Here is a 13,247-nt window from a genome sequence, read left to right as displayed (position 1 = left end):
GAGGACCTTGAGCTCTCTATTTCATTACTGGGTGGTTTGAGAGCTGGTTTTGGTTGCAAAATGTGTTCTATGAAAATGAACGGTGCTTCTATGTAGTCTTAGTGTATTCTGATACATGGACTTCTTTTGGAACAGATATTTTTCAGTATTTTCTTTGATAACTGTGTATTTAACAGTGATATTTATCAGTAGACGTCAGCATCTGTATCTTCCATAACAAAAATGTTCTTTAGCCTTCTACAGCTCCGATTTCTGACTATTGGTTGGTTACCTCAGTAGATGTGATAATCTGGTTGGCCTCACCTAGGACAGATTATTTTACATAAATGGTCCTCAGATACCTTTTTGAAGAACCATATTTATAAAGTATTGAAAATACTTGATGTTGAGTATATTCGTTAGAGGCAACAATAATTAAAATTTTTTATGTTGTTTTGTCTTCTCTTTGTATCTCTCCCCCCCTTCTTTCTTTAAACTGAAGGTTTGGCATTAACTCACTCCAGACTGCAAATTCAGTGCTTTTGGCTTTTTTGTACATAAAGACTGATGATATAATTTGAAAGAGGAGAATAAGCATGTGTCCATTACGTATATTTTTACAGTAACAAATAGAAATGAAGTAGTTCCTGTGGGTGATGAGTGTGTGGTTTTTTTCATCTAAGCATCAAGGAAGCGCCTGGCTTATTCTGAAAATCTCTCTCTTCAGAATGTAAAATACTTGATAGTTTCTAAACCTCTTAAAAGAAAACCTCTGTGTGATACTTTTTTCCTCACCTTTTCCATTTTGTAGCTGCATTTTACCACCAGAAAGTCTGTCCCTGGAGAGGATGATTATAACACTGGTATCATCAATAAGGAGAGCTGTAAAAAGCAGACAGGAGCTCTTGACACTCAGATTGATAACTAGTCCCATGCATGAAAAGTATAAATAAAATGTCCAGGTATTGTTTATGCAAAGTCTCCTTGAACATACCTATCAGTTAATATTTCAAGAGTTTTGTTTTCATGAAATTAACCTGAGTTTAGGCCCTACTATTTTCTTTTTACCTCTTGGATTCTCTAGTGTGTTGTGCAAAATGCTACTTTTTATGGTACGAAAGATATGCAGGCTTTTTATATTTCACACCAGGAAAGACAGACCAAAACCAAACTTATTTAAAAAAAAAACCAGGGAAATATTTGCAGCTTTCAGTTTTGAAACTGAGCAAAACAAGACGGACTCGCTGCAGGTGGTGGAGGTACCGAAAAGCAGCTTTCCCGCGCTCGGAGCGGCAGCCCCAAACACACCTTCCCTTGGCGGCTCCCTGTCTGCTGTCGACAAGGGGGAAAAAGTGCCCCAAACATTTCTATAACCCACTGCAGCACGTGTTGCTTTATTACCGATGGTAAATAAAACTGATTTTGTTATTGAAAGCATTTGGTTATTTGGTGCTTTGGAAACTTTGGGGGGGGGGGGGGGTTAGCGGGCAGGTCCTCGGCTCCCTCTGGCTTTGCCCGGCCCCGCGCGGTGCTTTGTGCCTGAGCAGCGATGCAGAACGTCTCGTGGCTTCCCGGTGGCCTCCTCGCGACGCCTTTTTTCTTTTTCCAGTGAATATTTTCCCCCCCTCTTAAATTTAGAAGAAAGTAGTGCTTAAAAAAGGCCGCAACTCTGTTTCTCACCAGTTTGGAAATACGCTGCTTTAGTCCCACGTAACCGGTGTATTGGGAAGTCAAGATGGCAGCGCTGTATAAAGCTGTATAAATAAAGAACTGTAATTTTAATTAAATATATGCTGTAGACTAGCTTGTGCTTGCTACAAGTAGGCAGCGAGGTGAGGTTGAAGGTTGTTAGCTTTAGCTTAATTCCCTTTTGGTTGTAGTCCTGGGTAAGCCTCCTGCCTTGCTGCCGGAGCTGGAAGCGAGAGAAGATTAATGTGGGATATGAGAGGAGCTTAATGATTGCACTGGATTTGTGCTCCCGTTGCTTTCTGATACGTATTTCAGCCCAATCAGTTGTTCATAATCTGTTTGGTGGAGCCTTTCGCTAGGAGCAAAAGGGGGGTTTATTCACTTCCAGCTACAGATGCTGTTTGAATGAGCATTTATAAGTATGTGCTTGCACAGTGTTTACACTCCATTTTTAAAGGAGGGGGAAAAAAGTAAGTTTTGATGTTACATGCTGCTAACTTGAGAGATAGGTGGCCCTTGCCTGGAAGGGTTTGCACAAGTCCCGGTTTTTGAGCGGAGCTCCACATAGGCCTGATGCAAAGCGTGTCCTGGGGTGGGGGCGAACCCCCGATCCTGCTGCCCTCGGTGGGAGGCAGCTCTCGCGGGCGCCTTAGCTGCGAGCTGCCCGGCGGCGCTTCCCCGGGGCTGGCGGGGCGGCAGAGCGGGGCCCGCAGGCAGCGGCGGGGCGCCCCGAGCGGCAGGCCGCCATTAGCATGTTAATGCGGCGGCTGCTGCCCGCCCGCCTCCCCTCCCTTCCCCTCCCCGCCTCGCTGCGCCGCGCCGCGCCGCGCCGCGCTCCTCCCGCGGGCCCGGCAGAGCGGCGCGCCGCCGCCTCGGCGGGCTCGCTGCGCCCGGAGCAGGCTGCGGCGCCCGGCCCCCGCCTCGCCCGCGCCCGGCCGCGGAGGGCGAGGGCGCCGCGGCTGGCGGGCGGCCGCCGCGCTGCCTGCTCGGAGCGCGGCCCTGCGGCGCGCATGCTGCTGCTGGCGGGGGCAGGCCGGCAGCGCCCGGAGCGAGCAGGTGCCGGCTGCATGGAGAAGAGCGGCTGTAGCCCATTCCCGGTATGCTGGGCTAAAGGTACACGCGGCTTAATTACCGGGTTTTCTTGGTTTTTTCTCCCCCTCCCTCTTAATGTTTTACCACCCGCCGGTAAAAATGGGATTTTATCCTTTCCTGTCAAAGGAGGAAAAAAGCAGAACTCAAAATATTTTTATTCCGGTCATGCAGTCGTAACGTGAAGCAAGCCAGCTGCGTTGTCTTTCACCTGACAGCTGCGATGCCCGTTCTGTATTTATTCGTCTCCCATCGCTCGTCAGAAACCTTTGAAATGAAGCACTTTAGCTGTTTTGGCGTTAGTTGCCTTGTTTTTAATGTTTGTACGCTTTAAAAGCCCACAACGTAATTCTGCTTTTTCTGCTTACCTTTGGGCAAAGGTGTTTTGAAGTGATTGCAGCATTTACAGTGCAGTGCTGACATCTTTCTGATCAATGTCTTAAAGGTTGGCACCTGTATTATTTGCAAAGAAAAAAAAAAAAAAAAAGCTAGATCCAAAATATGCATTTATTGTGCTGAGAAGGTTTGTCCTGAAATTGAGGTTTAACAAAAATTGTATGGAAATGTGGAGCTTGCTCACGCAGTGAGCTTGAATGGCAAGGGATTAGTGTTTGCCCTGTTACAGTCCGAAAGGTGTTTGCATGTGGGTTTTGTGGGTGGGAGCGTCGGTGCGAGGGTACAGGGCAGGGGTTAAGCTCCGTTCTGCTAGCAGCCGAAGAATCAGATCGTCCTGAGATGGAAAGCGACTGCAAAACGCTCGGCGTGACTGGCTGTGAGCATAACTTTCCTCGTGTTCGCTTTCCTTGCAAGGTACTTTCCTTTTTGGAAGTGAAACCGGCCGTGAAGCGTTGCGTCACGGTAACCTTGGATCGCAGGCAGGTACCCCAAAGTGCCGGGCAAACGCTCCTGAAATGAGGAGGCAGTGGGCATCACCTGTCCTGAGGGGGCCCGTACAAATAACGCTCAGCTTGCGCTGAATTTCTCCTTGGCTCCTTACGGAGGAGGCACGGGGGAGCATTTAACGCCATCTTTGCCATGTGCTCACGTACTACAATAACATATACAGGGAAAATACCGGGGGATAATAGTTAATAAAACAGTGAGCAACAGGAGCTGAAATACAGCTGTGCTTTACTTCTCGGGAAAGCCAGGCTGCCAAACCTTGCTTGCCCACTCCCACCGCGTCCTCGCCGTGCGGCTTCGCGCGGGCTTGCCTATCCCGCCGTCTCCTTCCCGGCCCCGAGAGCGGCCTTGTCTCCCGCGGCTCCTGCTGCGGGGACACCCGGCCTTACGTAAGAGGACGGAGGCAGCGCGTCGCCGGCTCTGCCAGTCGCGGTCGCTTCTGCGAGGAGCTACGTGTCCTCCGCCGAAAAAATAGGGCGGCTGAGAGCTCGCGCTATGTTTGTGATTGAATGGTGGCTGTTTCTGAGCTGATGAGCGCTCCGCGTGCCGTTCACCAGCGTAACCTCAGGGAAATGAAACGGATCTGGCCTACTTTGATAAGGGCTGTGAGATATCTACAGTCAAAGAAAGGTAATGTATTAATGAGAGAAGCATTTAGCTTGGGTGGCTTTATTCTGGCCCTTTGGCTAATCTGTTAAACCTTCAGTTCGTTACCTGCCGTAATGAACTGAACTGAACAAAACTGATAAATGTTTATAAAGTATTTGGTGATATGTTTGAAAATGTGATTGTGATGCATTTGTTTTATTTTCTGTAGGATGTCTTTCTAAATGGTCTGCTCTGTTTGTGGGAGAGCTTTTGGTGTCACATGTGACCTTGTGGCAAACATCTGAAAATGCTTTGAAATATTCCACTAAATCCGTATTCAAATGTATGCATATACTTTTGGGGGGGTTTCTAAATCTGAAATCTTTTATTTACTTCGTGGTCCTGCGTGCTGACCTGGTTGCAGTTAAGTCTGTGTGCTCTCAGCCTGGAGGACTGCATCAAAGCAGTGGTCCGATAGCGCTTGCTTGCTTCATACAGTATTGATGTGTGCCTGGCCGGATTCTGCGCCTCCTTCGCGCTAGCGTCACTCCGGAGTAATGTCACTGCATGCAATAACTTAATCTAGGGCTGCGCGCTCCAGAGTCGAGACTATTTTGTTTGGCAGACCAAGAGGAAGTTTTGTTTACTGGAATAGTTCTCAGCAAGCAACTCTGTATTGCCTTAATTCAGTAATGATGGGAGTAGGACATCAATTCTGGGCTTGTTTTTTTCTCATTTCCCTTACGAAGTAATTTCAGGCTTAAAATTAAATCTGGTTTAGTGAAATAAAGGGATTCCAGCTTGGCGAGAGCTTGAATGAACGCTGCCGTGAGGATCTGGGTTGCTGAGCAGACGGTGCTTTTCCTCCAGTTGAGTACTGAAATTTTGTGTCAGTGCCGTAAAGTCGTCTTGGGGTGTTTTTTTTCTGAGTGTAACAGTAGACTAGAGAGTATTGCAATTAATTTTTACCAAATAACTTTTTGTGGATCACTGATAATCTTACCGAAGCTTACAGATGCTGACTGCAAGTTGTAACTGGTATGATTTATTGTAGCTTATTGCAACTACCTGCGCTAGTCACCTTTTTCCCCCGAGTTTCACACGGTTTGCTGTTGCAAGGTTACAAAATAATTCCGAAAAAGAAAGGCGAATTTCACCGTTAAGGAGTTGTTTGATAGTTCTGCTGTGGAGCTGTAAATTATCCACCCAAAGGAGGAGGAAGTTTCCTTGCCGTGTTCCCTGGGAAGAGCTGCCTGTTTAATAATTCACCAGCAATAAATGGGCTCGATGCAGTTATGTGTACCTGAACTGGTGAGTAGTTTCTTGCGAAGGGTGACTGCAGTTCTTAACTACCACTTATTAAGAATATGACCTGAATAGATATTTACCATCTCCAAATAATCAAACCCAACTCCATCCAAACCAGTGTGCTGACTTGTTAATTTTAAGCCCAGTGTGTTGTGAAGGTTATTTAATCACCTGGAAGGGAGTTCTGCCCTATGTATTGTGGTCAGTTAATGTTGCGATGTTTTCTTTAAGCGATTTTGAAGTAAATGGTTATTTTCTGGTGAACTTTGCCACGCGAGGAGGTGTTCCCCTGGCGCCTACTGTGCCTTTTGAGTATGAGCCATAGATGCATAGGGGGAAACAGCAAAGAGTTCCTCTTCTGTCTCATCTCTCCCCTCTGTTTTGCTAACAGAGAAATAACTTCCCAGTTCTGCTTCAGTTTTGCGGTGACTTTGAGTTCAGGTGCTTAGAGGAGGCATCTGGTCAACCTGCTGCACTTTTTGCCGATCCCTAGACGTTACTAGGAAACGCTGCTCCTCCCTGGGTTTCCGAGGACTTGGCAGGCAGGAAAAGAGGAATTGTTATTTCAATTAACGTGTGCCTGTGTTGTTGTTGGAAAAATTAAAAAAATTAACCTCATCAAACATCACTAATTCTTTAAAAGCAATGTAAGAAAAGCTCCTGAAATGCCTGTGGGAATTTAGAAGTGAGAATAGTCAGGAAAAGCAGACAGGGAGATTGGTTGGGGTTGTGTTTTCCCCTCTTTCTCTGTGTTTCAGTACAGCATGTGGTAGGAGTGATATTTTTCAAAATGCATATGAAGGATATAGCTACGAGAGTACTGAGGCGTTTCTGTTACGGTGATTGTTTCTTGTCCAAAGAGAAATGGAGCAGAAAATGGAACTCGGGACGTTTGTACGAAAAAGGCCAAGGACTGTTTTGGGCACTCGGGGGAGTGTTTAGTGTCACCTGTGTGATAGGCGATCTTAGCAATCGTAGTACCTACCAGTGAACCAGTGTGGACCTAAACTCTGAGCTGCCTTTGGAAAACTAGAAATTATGCAAGGAAAATAACATGTTTTAAATATCCTTTTGAAGGTGCCTTAGGAAAAGCCTGATGAGTATGCCTGGAAGTCAGCATTTAAGATGGTGGTATATCGCTGAATGGTGAAACAGGAATTTGACCTTAATATCTCGTTCAGTTTATATTTGAAAATTTTGATGACGGGTCAGAAGGGATATAGATATATTATATAAACACACATGCTCACTCTCAAAGCGTGATTTTCCTTGAGGCTTTGGTTAGCCTGGCAGAAGTTGGGGTATTTGGAAGTTAACATCTTTAGATACCGCAGATCTCTTACCTATTTTAAATTTGCTTTTAATGAACAAAGTCCATTGGGCAACTGGATTCCATATACAGCTTTTATTGGTAGGATTGGTGTGATGAAATAAGCTTTTACGTGTTTGTAACAAGTATAGCAGCTTACTTCAGTCCTTCCGCTTCCCGCAGTGCTGTTCAAGTTGCAAATTCACGTCATTTAACGATTTCAGTGTTTTAGCAAAGGGGATGTAGTTTTCCTCACTTATTAGGCCAAAGAGCTCTTTAATAGCCTTATCTCATGGCCTGGCAGGTATTTGTTCATAATAATCTATTAAAAATTGGAGATACCTTAAATTAATAGACACTGATCGCATTAGAGCAGGCAAGCACGCACAAGGCACTGACTTCTAGGAACTAGCGTAGCAAACAGAGCAAAAGCATAATAAAATGTCTTGGTAAATGTGCTATTAAAAATAGGGACAGCATATCATGAATGGTATTTTAAAATATCGTATTATAGTTGTAACAAGTATTGTGGCATTCATAAAGATCTCAGTATTTTACAAAATAAATGAGACCACTGCAATCCTGTTGAATCTTTGAGAAGAGAGGTAACGCCACCCCTTTCTCAGCCAAGTTGTAAAGGATGAGGATTGCTGGGGTGATGCTGGTAACTGAGATGTGTCTGATGCTCGAGGTGACACTTCGTTTCCTGGAATACAAGAGAGGGTTTCTTTCCACTCTTCTCATATTAAATGTAGCGTAGCAAAGTTACTGCTCAGAGTGTATTTTTGGGTGGAATTCAATCCTGTCGAGTCATTTCATTGCGGATAATTTGTAAACAAACTTCCGGCATTCACTTGATAGAAAGATTTATCAGAAGAGGAAACTGTTTTGTTTTTTTGCCAGGAGAGGAGTTGCTTAGTACATCTCCCCAGCACCGCCACTGCTTCCGAAACTAGAGCTCCCCTGCCAAAGATTTCAGACCCATAAAACTAAAGCGCTAACATTTTTTTTTTTAATTGGACTCAAATTCTCTGAACGAAGTGTAGTGTCTTGCTTTATTGAGAAATTTCTGAAGAAAAAGTTTTTCCATGGTCTCGGGCTCCTTGTTTTGTGCGAGTACACGAAGAAAATCAGCGTGGGACCTTCAATTTTGCAATTACTAGGTACTGCTGTACTCAAGGCCGCTGAAAACGTTGCGGTAGAAGCTAGCAGTGAAGAGCGGTGGAAGGTGTCATATCAGCAGGAGAGGAGGATAATGAACATAAGTGTGGCATTTTGAGACTAAAAGCTAAATTTTGACTTTAATTTGACATAGTTTGGAGCTAAGTCTGTCAGAAGAAATGGAGTAGTCATAATTTCTCCTATGCATCCAGTGTTTGATATTTTAACTTATGTTAGCTGAATGTGCCCTCCAGGATATGGAAATTTCCTTTCAGAAACAGGTACTGATACAATAATCTTCAACATGTCTAAAAAACTGATAAATGTTTGTGGTTCTCAACCTTGCAGAAGATGCAGGTCATCTTCACTGTCATGCTCCTTACAGCGGAGACAGACTTCATGGTGTCCTTTGAGTAACGATTAAAGAATAGTAGTTCCTTCTTATTATTGTGTGCTCCCTACTTCCTGTAGGGAATGGGACTAAACCAGTAATATTTAAAACTATCAGGAAAAGCAGACTTTTCTTTATTTACACGGTACTACTTGATGAAGCTAGCCTAATTGCTTACTCCGTTACTGTTGGTTGGTCATGGATTCCTCTGCCTGTTGAATTTTCTCCTTTAGTAGGTCTACAAAAAGATTATTGTAGCAAAGAACTCTTTCATCACAAATAGCTGCATGATGGGTAATGGTCTACTGTCACGTTAAATCTTTATTTCTAGGGAGGAGGATGGGAAAGACAATTAGATGTATTCCTGAAGCTTCTCAGCTGGCTTCTAAAGATAAGGAGCTGTAAGATTTAAGCCCTTCTCGTAGGCTCTCGGCTATTATGCTTGTGACTCTGCTATGATCTCTTGTCCTTGCTGTTCTTAGATACTAGTAGGACTCGTATTCCTGAAATTGTAGCGTATTGCATTAAGGGGAGTTTTTATCTAGTCTGTGACATGACGGTTGGCCAAGATAAAATGAAGTAGAATTCTAAGTAAAATACCGTAGACTGCAGCAACCCTTTCAATTTGATAACGGCTGATTCGCCTACAACAACTTGCATCGCCAGTCTGCTTAATATATTTTTACGGAACAGCAGCTTTGTGTCCATTCAGGTATTCATGGTTGCAGCAATCTTGAATAGTACTAGCATGATTAAAAGTAAAAGGTCTCTGATTTATGAGTTTATGTAGATTTACCTGTCCCAGCTGAAGTGTACGTGTGCTATCCTTCCCAAACCTTTACCAGAGGCTGCTGCAAAGCCCTCGGCTGGCGGTGGGCTCTGCGTCCCCAGGCAGTGCTGCAGCCCAGCGTGGATGCGTGCTGCTGTTACATGGATGGAGAGCAGATCCGTGGCTTGCGTGCTGCTCTCTGCCTGTTCTCACCAGCATAATGCCCTCTCCCAAACACGTGGGGTGGACAGACGGCAACGCTGACCCTCAGCTAAATGAGGATTTAATAAACTAGTCATAGGTTTTAGTACAAGGTAGGATTTTCTGTACACTCTTCTAAATCTGTGCCATCTAATACTGAGCTCCTGCTGTAGTGATAATGTGAGGGTTTAATACTAGGGATTTTCTTACACTAACATAGAAGAGTGTCATTGTACCGTTTCTCTTCTGCCCTTTAAGGGTTTGCGCCTTTATACTTTTGCTGCTAAGTACCTTCAACCATACTGCTTCTGTATATGTTTAAATGGATATGAGTCAAAGTCAGTACGCAGATGGGAAAATTTCCATTACCTGCTCTTTCTTTCAAAGTCATTTGGGGAATCCAGTTGGTTCTGTTATCTGTTACTGAACAAATGCCGTCTTATTTTAGGATGCACTGATGTATTTTTATTAAACCGAAGTGAGTGATCCGCATTGGCCTAAATGTTGGATATGGTGCTTGAAGAATCAAGTTTGCACATCTAAGCATAATTTAAATGTATTTTGCCAGTGTGAAGATAATATTGCAATATTTAACATTGCTCTCACTTGTTGGAAGACCGACTTTCCCCACGTCTTGCTGCTTTCTCTGGGCTCTGTAATGGGATGCTTGTAATGTTCGAGTGTGCTGTAACTTCATGGTGGAAAAACAAGGTATTACAGTAAAAACAGCAGCATTTGCCGGCACTGTGGCTGCCTGATAGTTCCTATGTCAATCCCTGCTTCGGCTGAGGTTTAGAACTCTTCGTTTTCAAACTTCTTATTGTTCGGGCTGAAGTTTTTCACACCTAAGCTTGGGAATCTCTTTGCTGCCAAACTGTTCTTTTCCAGGAATTTGAAGGAAAAATATTCACACTGTTTCTCAGCCCGTTGTGTCCTGTGAAGGAGCAGTGACTGTTGGGGACAAGTTGATAATAAAGTTGTTTCCTCAATTCAGAGACAAGCCCACCTGGTTATATTTTTGTCCATTACTTTATCCGATGGTTAAAGCATCTGATGCAAAAAGGTAACGTTTCCTACTGTAGGAAAAGCAGGGCATAAGGACTTGCTTGGTTTGGCTAGAGTGCTGCAATAAACTTATGGCAGAGTTGGGACTAAAATGTACCAAGGCCCGCAGCTCATGCGGAGCACGTGGACGAGGAAGACTTATGGATCATCAGTGTTGCTCTCGCTTCCTCTGAGGAATCATGTATTAGGCCCTTTCTGCAGAAGGTAAAGGGGAGGAGGGAATATATGCAGGGTTTGTGTAAATGCAGTGCATCTCTTCAGTATATTTTACACGTGCAGTTTTAGTGCTCCCTTTTTTCAGTTCACTATTTTTGCATTTTTCTTCGCTTTGGGCCCCAAGATATGGTCGGACTACGTTGCTCTTGTTCTTCTGTTCTAGTTAACAGCTACAACGTTCACTGAGTGCATCTGAGAACTATGCAAAAAAATTTTTACAACTGTAACAAAACTTAATTCCTCTGTTTCCCCGTTAAATGTGAAGCAGAAAATGTGCCAAAATGACCAACAGGAAAGTAGCAATGGATTTGAGAAACCTTACTCGGGAACGTAGAGTACCGAAGAGGATATTGGTGTAGGCATCACCTGAGCGCTTTTTGCAGGGCATTCGTTGCACGGTCTCAGCGAAGCCTAGCGGGTTCCTTGAGAAGGGAAGAGGAAAAAGCACAGTGAAGCACCTCTGCAATGCCGTAACTGGGCACCACCACCATTTAAATAAGGAAAGCCACCCGTGCAATTATGCCCGTATGTGTATCTTTTCATAACTTGTTGATACCTGCCCCATGGTAGTTGGAGAAAACAGTGAGGTGGACAGCTGCTCTTCTGAAACATTAATATTTTACTGTTTGTTTGTGAAGTCTTTGTGGATCTCTGTGGATCCACAGAAGGTGTTGAAATACTGTAATGACTTGTTTTAATGCTGCTTTTAAAGAGATGGTCACTTATGTCTAAAGCCAGTCAATATTCTCCTGTTCGGTGATAGGAAGGTGACAAGAACCTGGGGATGCTTTAACGTGTCCTAGGCCTAGGGCATGAGAGTTGGCATGAGTTCAGCTCGATTTCTGCCCCTGTGGTACACTTGATGCCTCAGCCTCGGAAATAATTGTATAATACAGAAGTTTGTTTCTAATGCTCTGTAACTTATTGCTGTGATATTCCTGGAGGGATTTTTTACCCCTTTTTGTTAGGCTTCCCCTGCCCTTCGTATCCAGTCTGCACTCGCTTTTTTAATATTGCTCCGGTTCTGCTGGGAATGGGAATCAAATGTAGTCTGTTTTCCTCTAATGGCAAGAAGACTGCTCGGGGTAGGTGGTAGAGGCGGGGTGGGCGTTACGGCTGTGCTCCCCGCAAGGCCGGCCAGCCTGCCGCAGCACGGGCACGCGGACCGTAACGAGCGCCCTTTGCGCCCGCCCGCGCCGTCCGGCCGCGTGTTTGCAGAGCCAAGTCCTTTCGGGCGCTGGGCGCTGAGCGCTTCGCTCAGGCGCCGGAGCCGCCTCATCGGCGCGCATGTACGCGTTCCAGGGCTTATTGGTGTACCATAAATGAATTTATGTATTTAAATCTGCTCCTCTCCGGAAAACAGGCAGGCACACTCATCGCTTTGCAAAATTAAGGCCGGACCGAAGGACAAGGGTGGATCCGAAACGCTTTAGCATGCTGATTTTTGTAAATTATGGCATGTGTTTTCTTCGAAATTGGTTGAATAGTGCGACTTACCACTGAACTTTAACATGAAATACTATATTTGGCTTCGATTCCTCCTTCCGTGCCTTCTTTCTGGTTTCCCCTCACTGCTTTCAGGCTGCGGAGATGCTGGTTGTTCCGTCGCTGCAAACTGTTCTGCTTAGGGTGGAAGAGCAGGTTATATAAATGTGTTATCTTGATTTCTAAATTTGTAGCTTTGTCAAAACAACACGCAATTCTTAAAAAAAAAAAAAAAAATTCCAAAAGTCACTTGTTATCTCTATCTTTAATCTTAATTTTGTTGCGTTAGAACAAACAAGGAGTTTAAATCTCTCCCAGAAGATGTCCTGGAAGAACGGACAAACCTGGTCCAAAAAATATCCTGGTTGCTATAAATCCGACTGCTGCTTCTCGCGCCTTATGGTGCAAAACAAACAGCGAGGTGGATCCGTAAATTAGAGATGAGTTAATGCAGCAGCATATCCTGCACCCCCCTCTTCTTTTTAATTAAACTGGGAGCAAATATATCTTTCATCTGGAAAATAAGGAACAAAGTGTTTGGTTTTTACTGGATATTTATCCTTATTTATTTTTAAAAAAAAGTTAATTTCAGATAACTCTTTGATATCAAGTATTTTGCGGATGATGGCAAATGAGGGAATTTAAAGCAGGCAAGCCAGCGAAATTGGAGGGGGAAGGAAGTCTTTCTAAACCCCATCGCTTTAGATACTGTTCAAATAACTTAATTGATATATGTGTAAGGGAAGATGGATATGAGGAATGGCTTTTTTCCTAGAAATAACTTCACATCGTAAATGTCAAGTGGACAGACTGAAGCGATGTTGTTTTCCTGTTTTAGCTTCATCTCTGAAGTCCTTGAGCTCCTGGTTTTGGTTGATTAGTTAGAAAAACTGCATGAATCTATACTTGATTAGTTTGCAAATGTTGAGCACGGGTTGGGAGCGTGTTTGGTGAGCAGAAAGGTCTCCGCAGTTCCAGCACCAGGCTATCAAGCAGCAACGTAACTCCAAATGAAGAGGTCTTGAAGGAAATACAGCTGTCTGATCTCGAGCAAGAACATGGTAGGGGGGTAGTTAAAATAAAGGAGTAAGTGG

General features: G+C 44.3%; 1 protein-coding gene across 6 annotated transcripts in view; it reads left to right on the top strand.

Annotated features, from left to right (window-relative positions):
- The window catches only part of PTK2 (protein tyrosine kinase 2), a 196,084-nt gene that overhangs the window by 59,789 nt on the left and 123,048 nt on the right, over positions 1-13,247 (top strand). For 2 of the 6 annotated variants that reach the window (XM_026113664.2, XM_064507917.1), the window contains exon 1: positions 2,664-2,781. The exons of the other annotated variants lie outside the window; for them this stretch is intronic. In XM_026113664.2, coding sequence (XP_025969449.2) covers positions 2,679-2,781 — 103 coding nt within the window. In that variant the 5' untranslated portion in view covers positions 2,664-2,678. Of the gene's footprint in view, positions 1-2,663; positions 2,782-13,247 lie in introns of those variants that run through there. 6 annotated transcript variants of the gene reach the window in all.

This window comes from Dromaius novaehollandiae, chromosome 2 (genome assembly GCF_036370855.1).
Source record: "Dromaius novaehollandiae isolate bDroNov1 chromosome 2, bDroNov1.hap1, whole genome shotgun sequence".
NCBI classification, from domain to species: domain Eukaryota; kingdom Metazoa; phylum Chordata; class Aves; order Casuariiformes; family Dromaiidae; genus Dromaius; species Dromaius novaehollandiae.
Note: the sequence above shows the minus strand (reverse complement) of the source record. Positions and strands in the feature narration are given on the sequence as shown.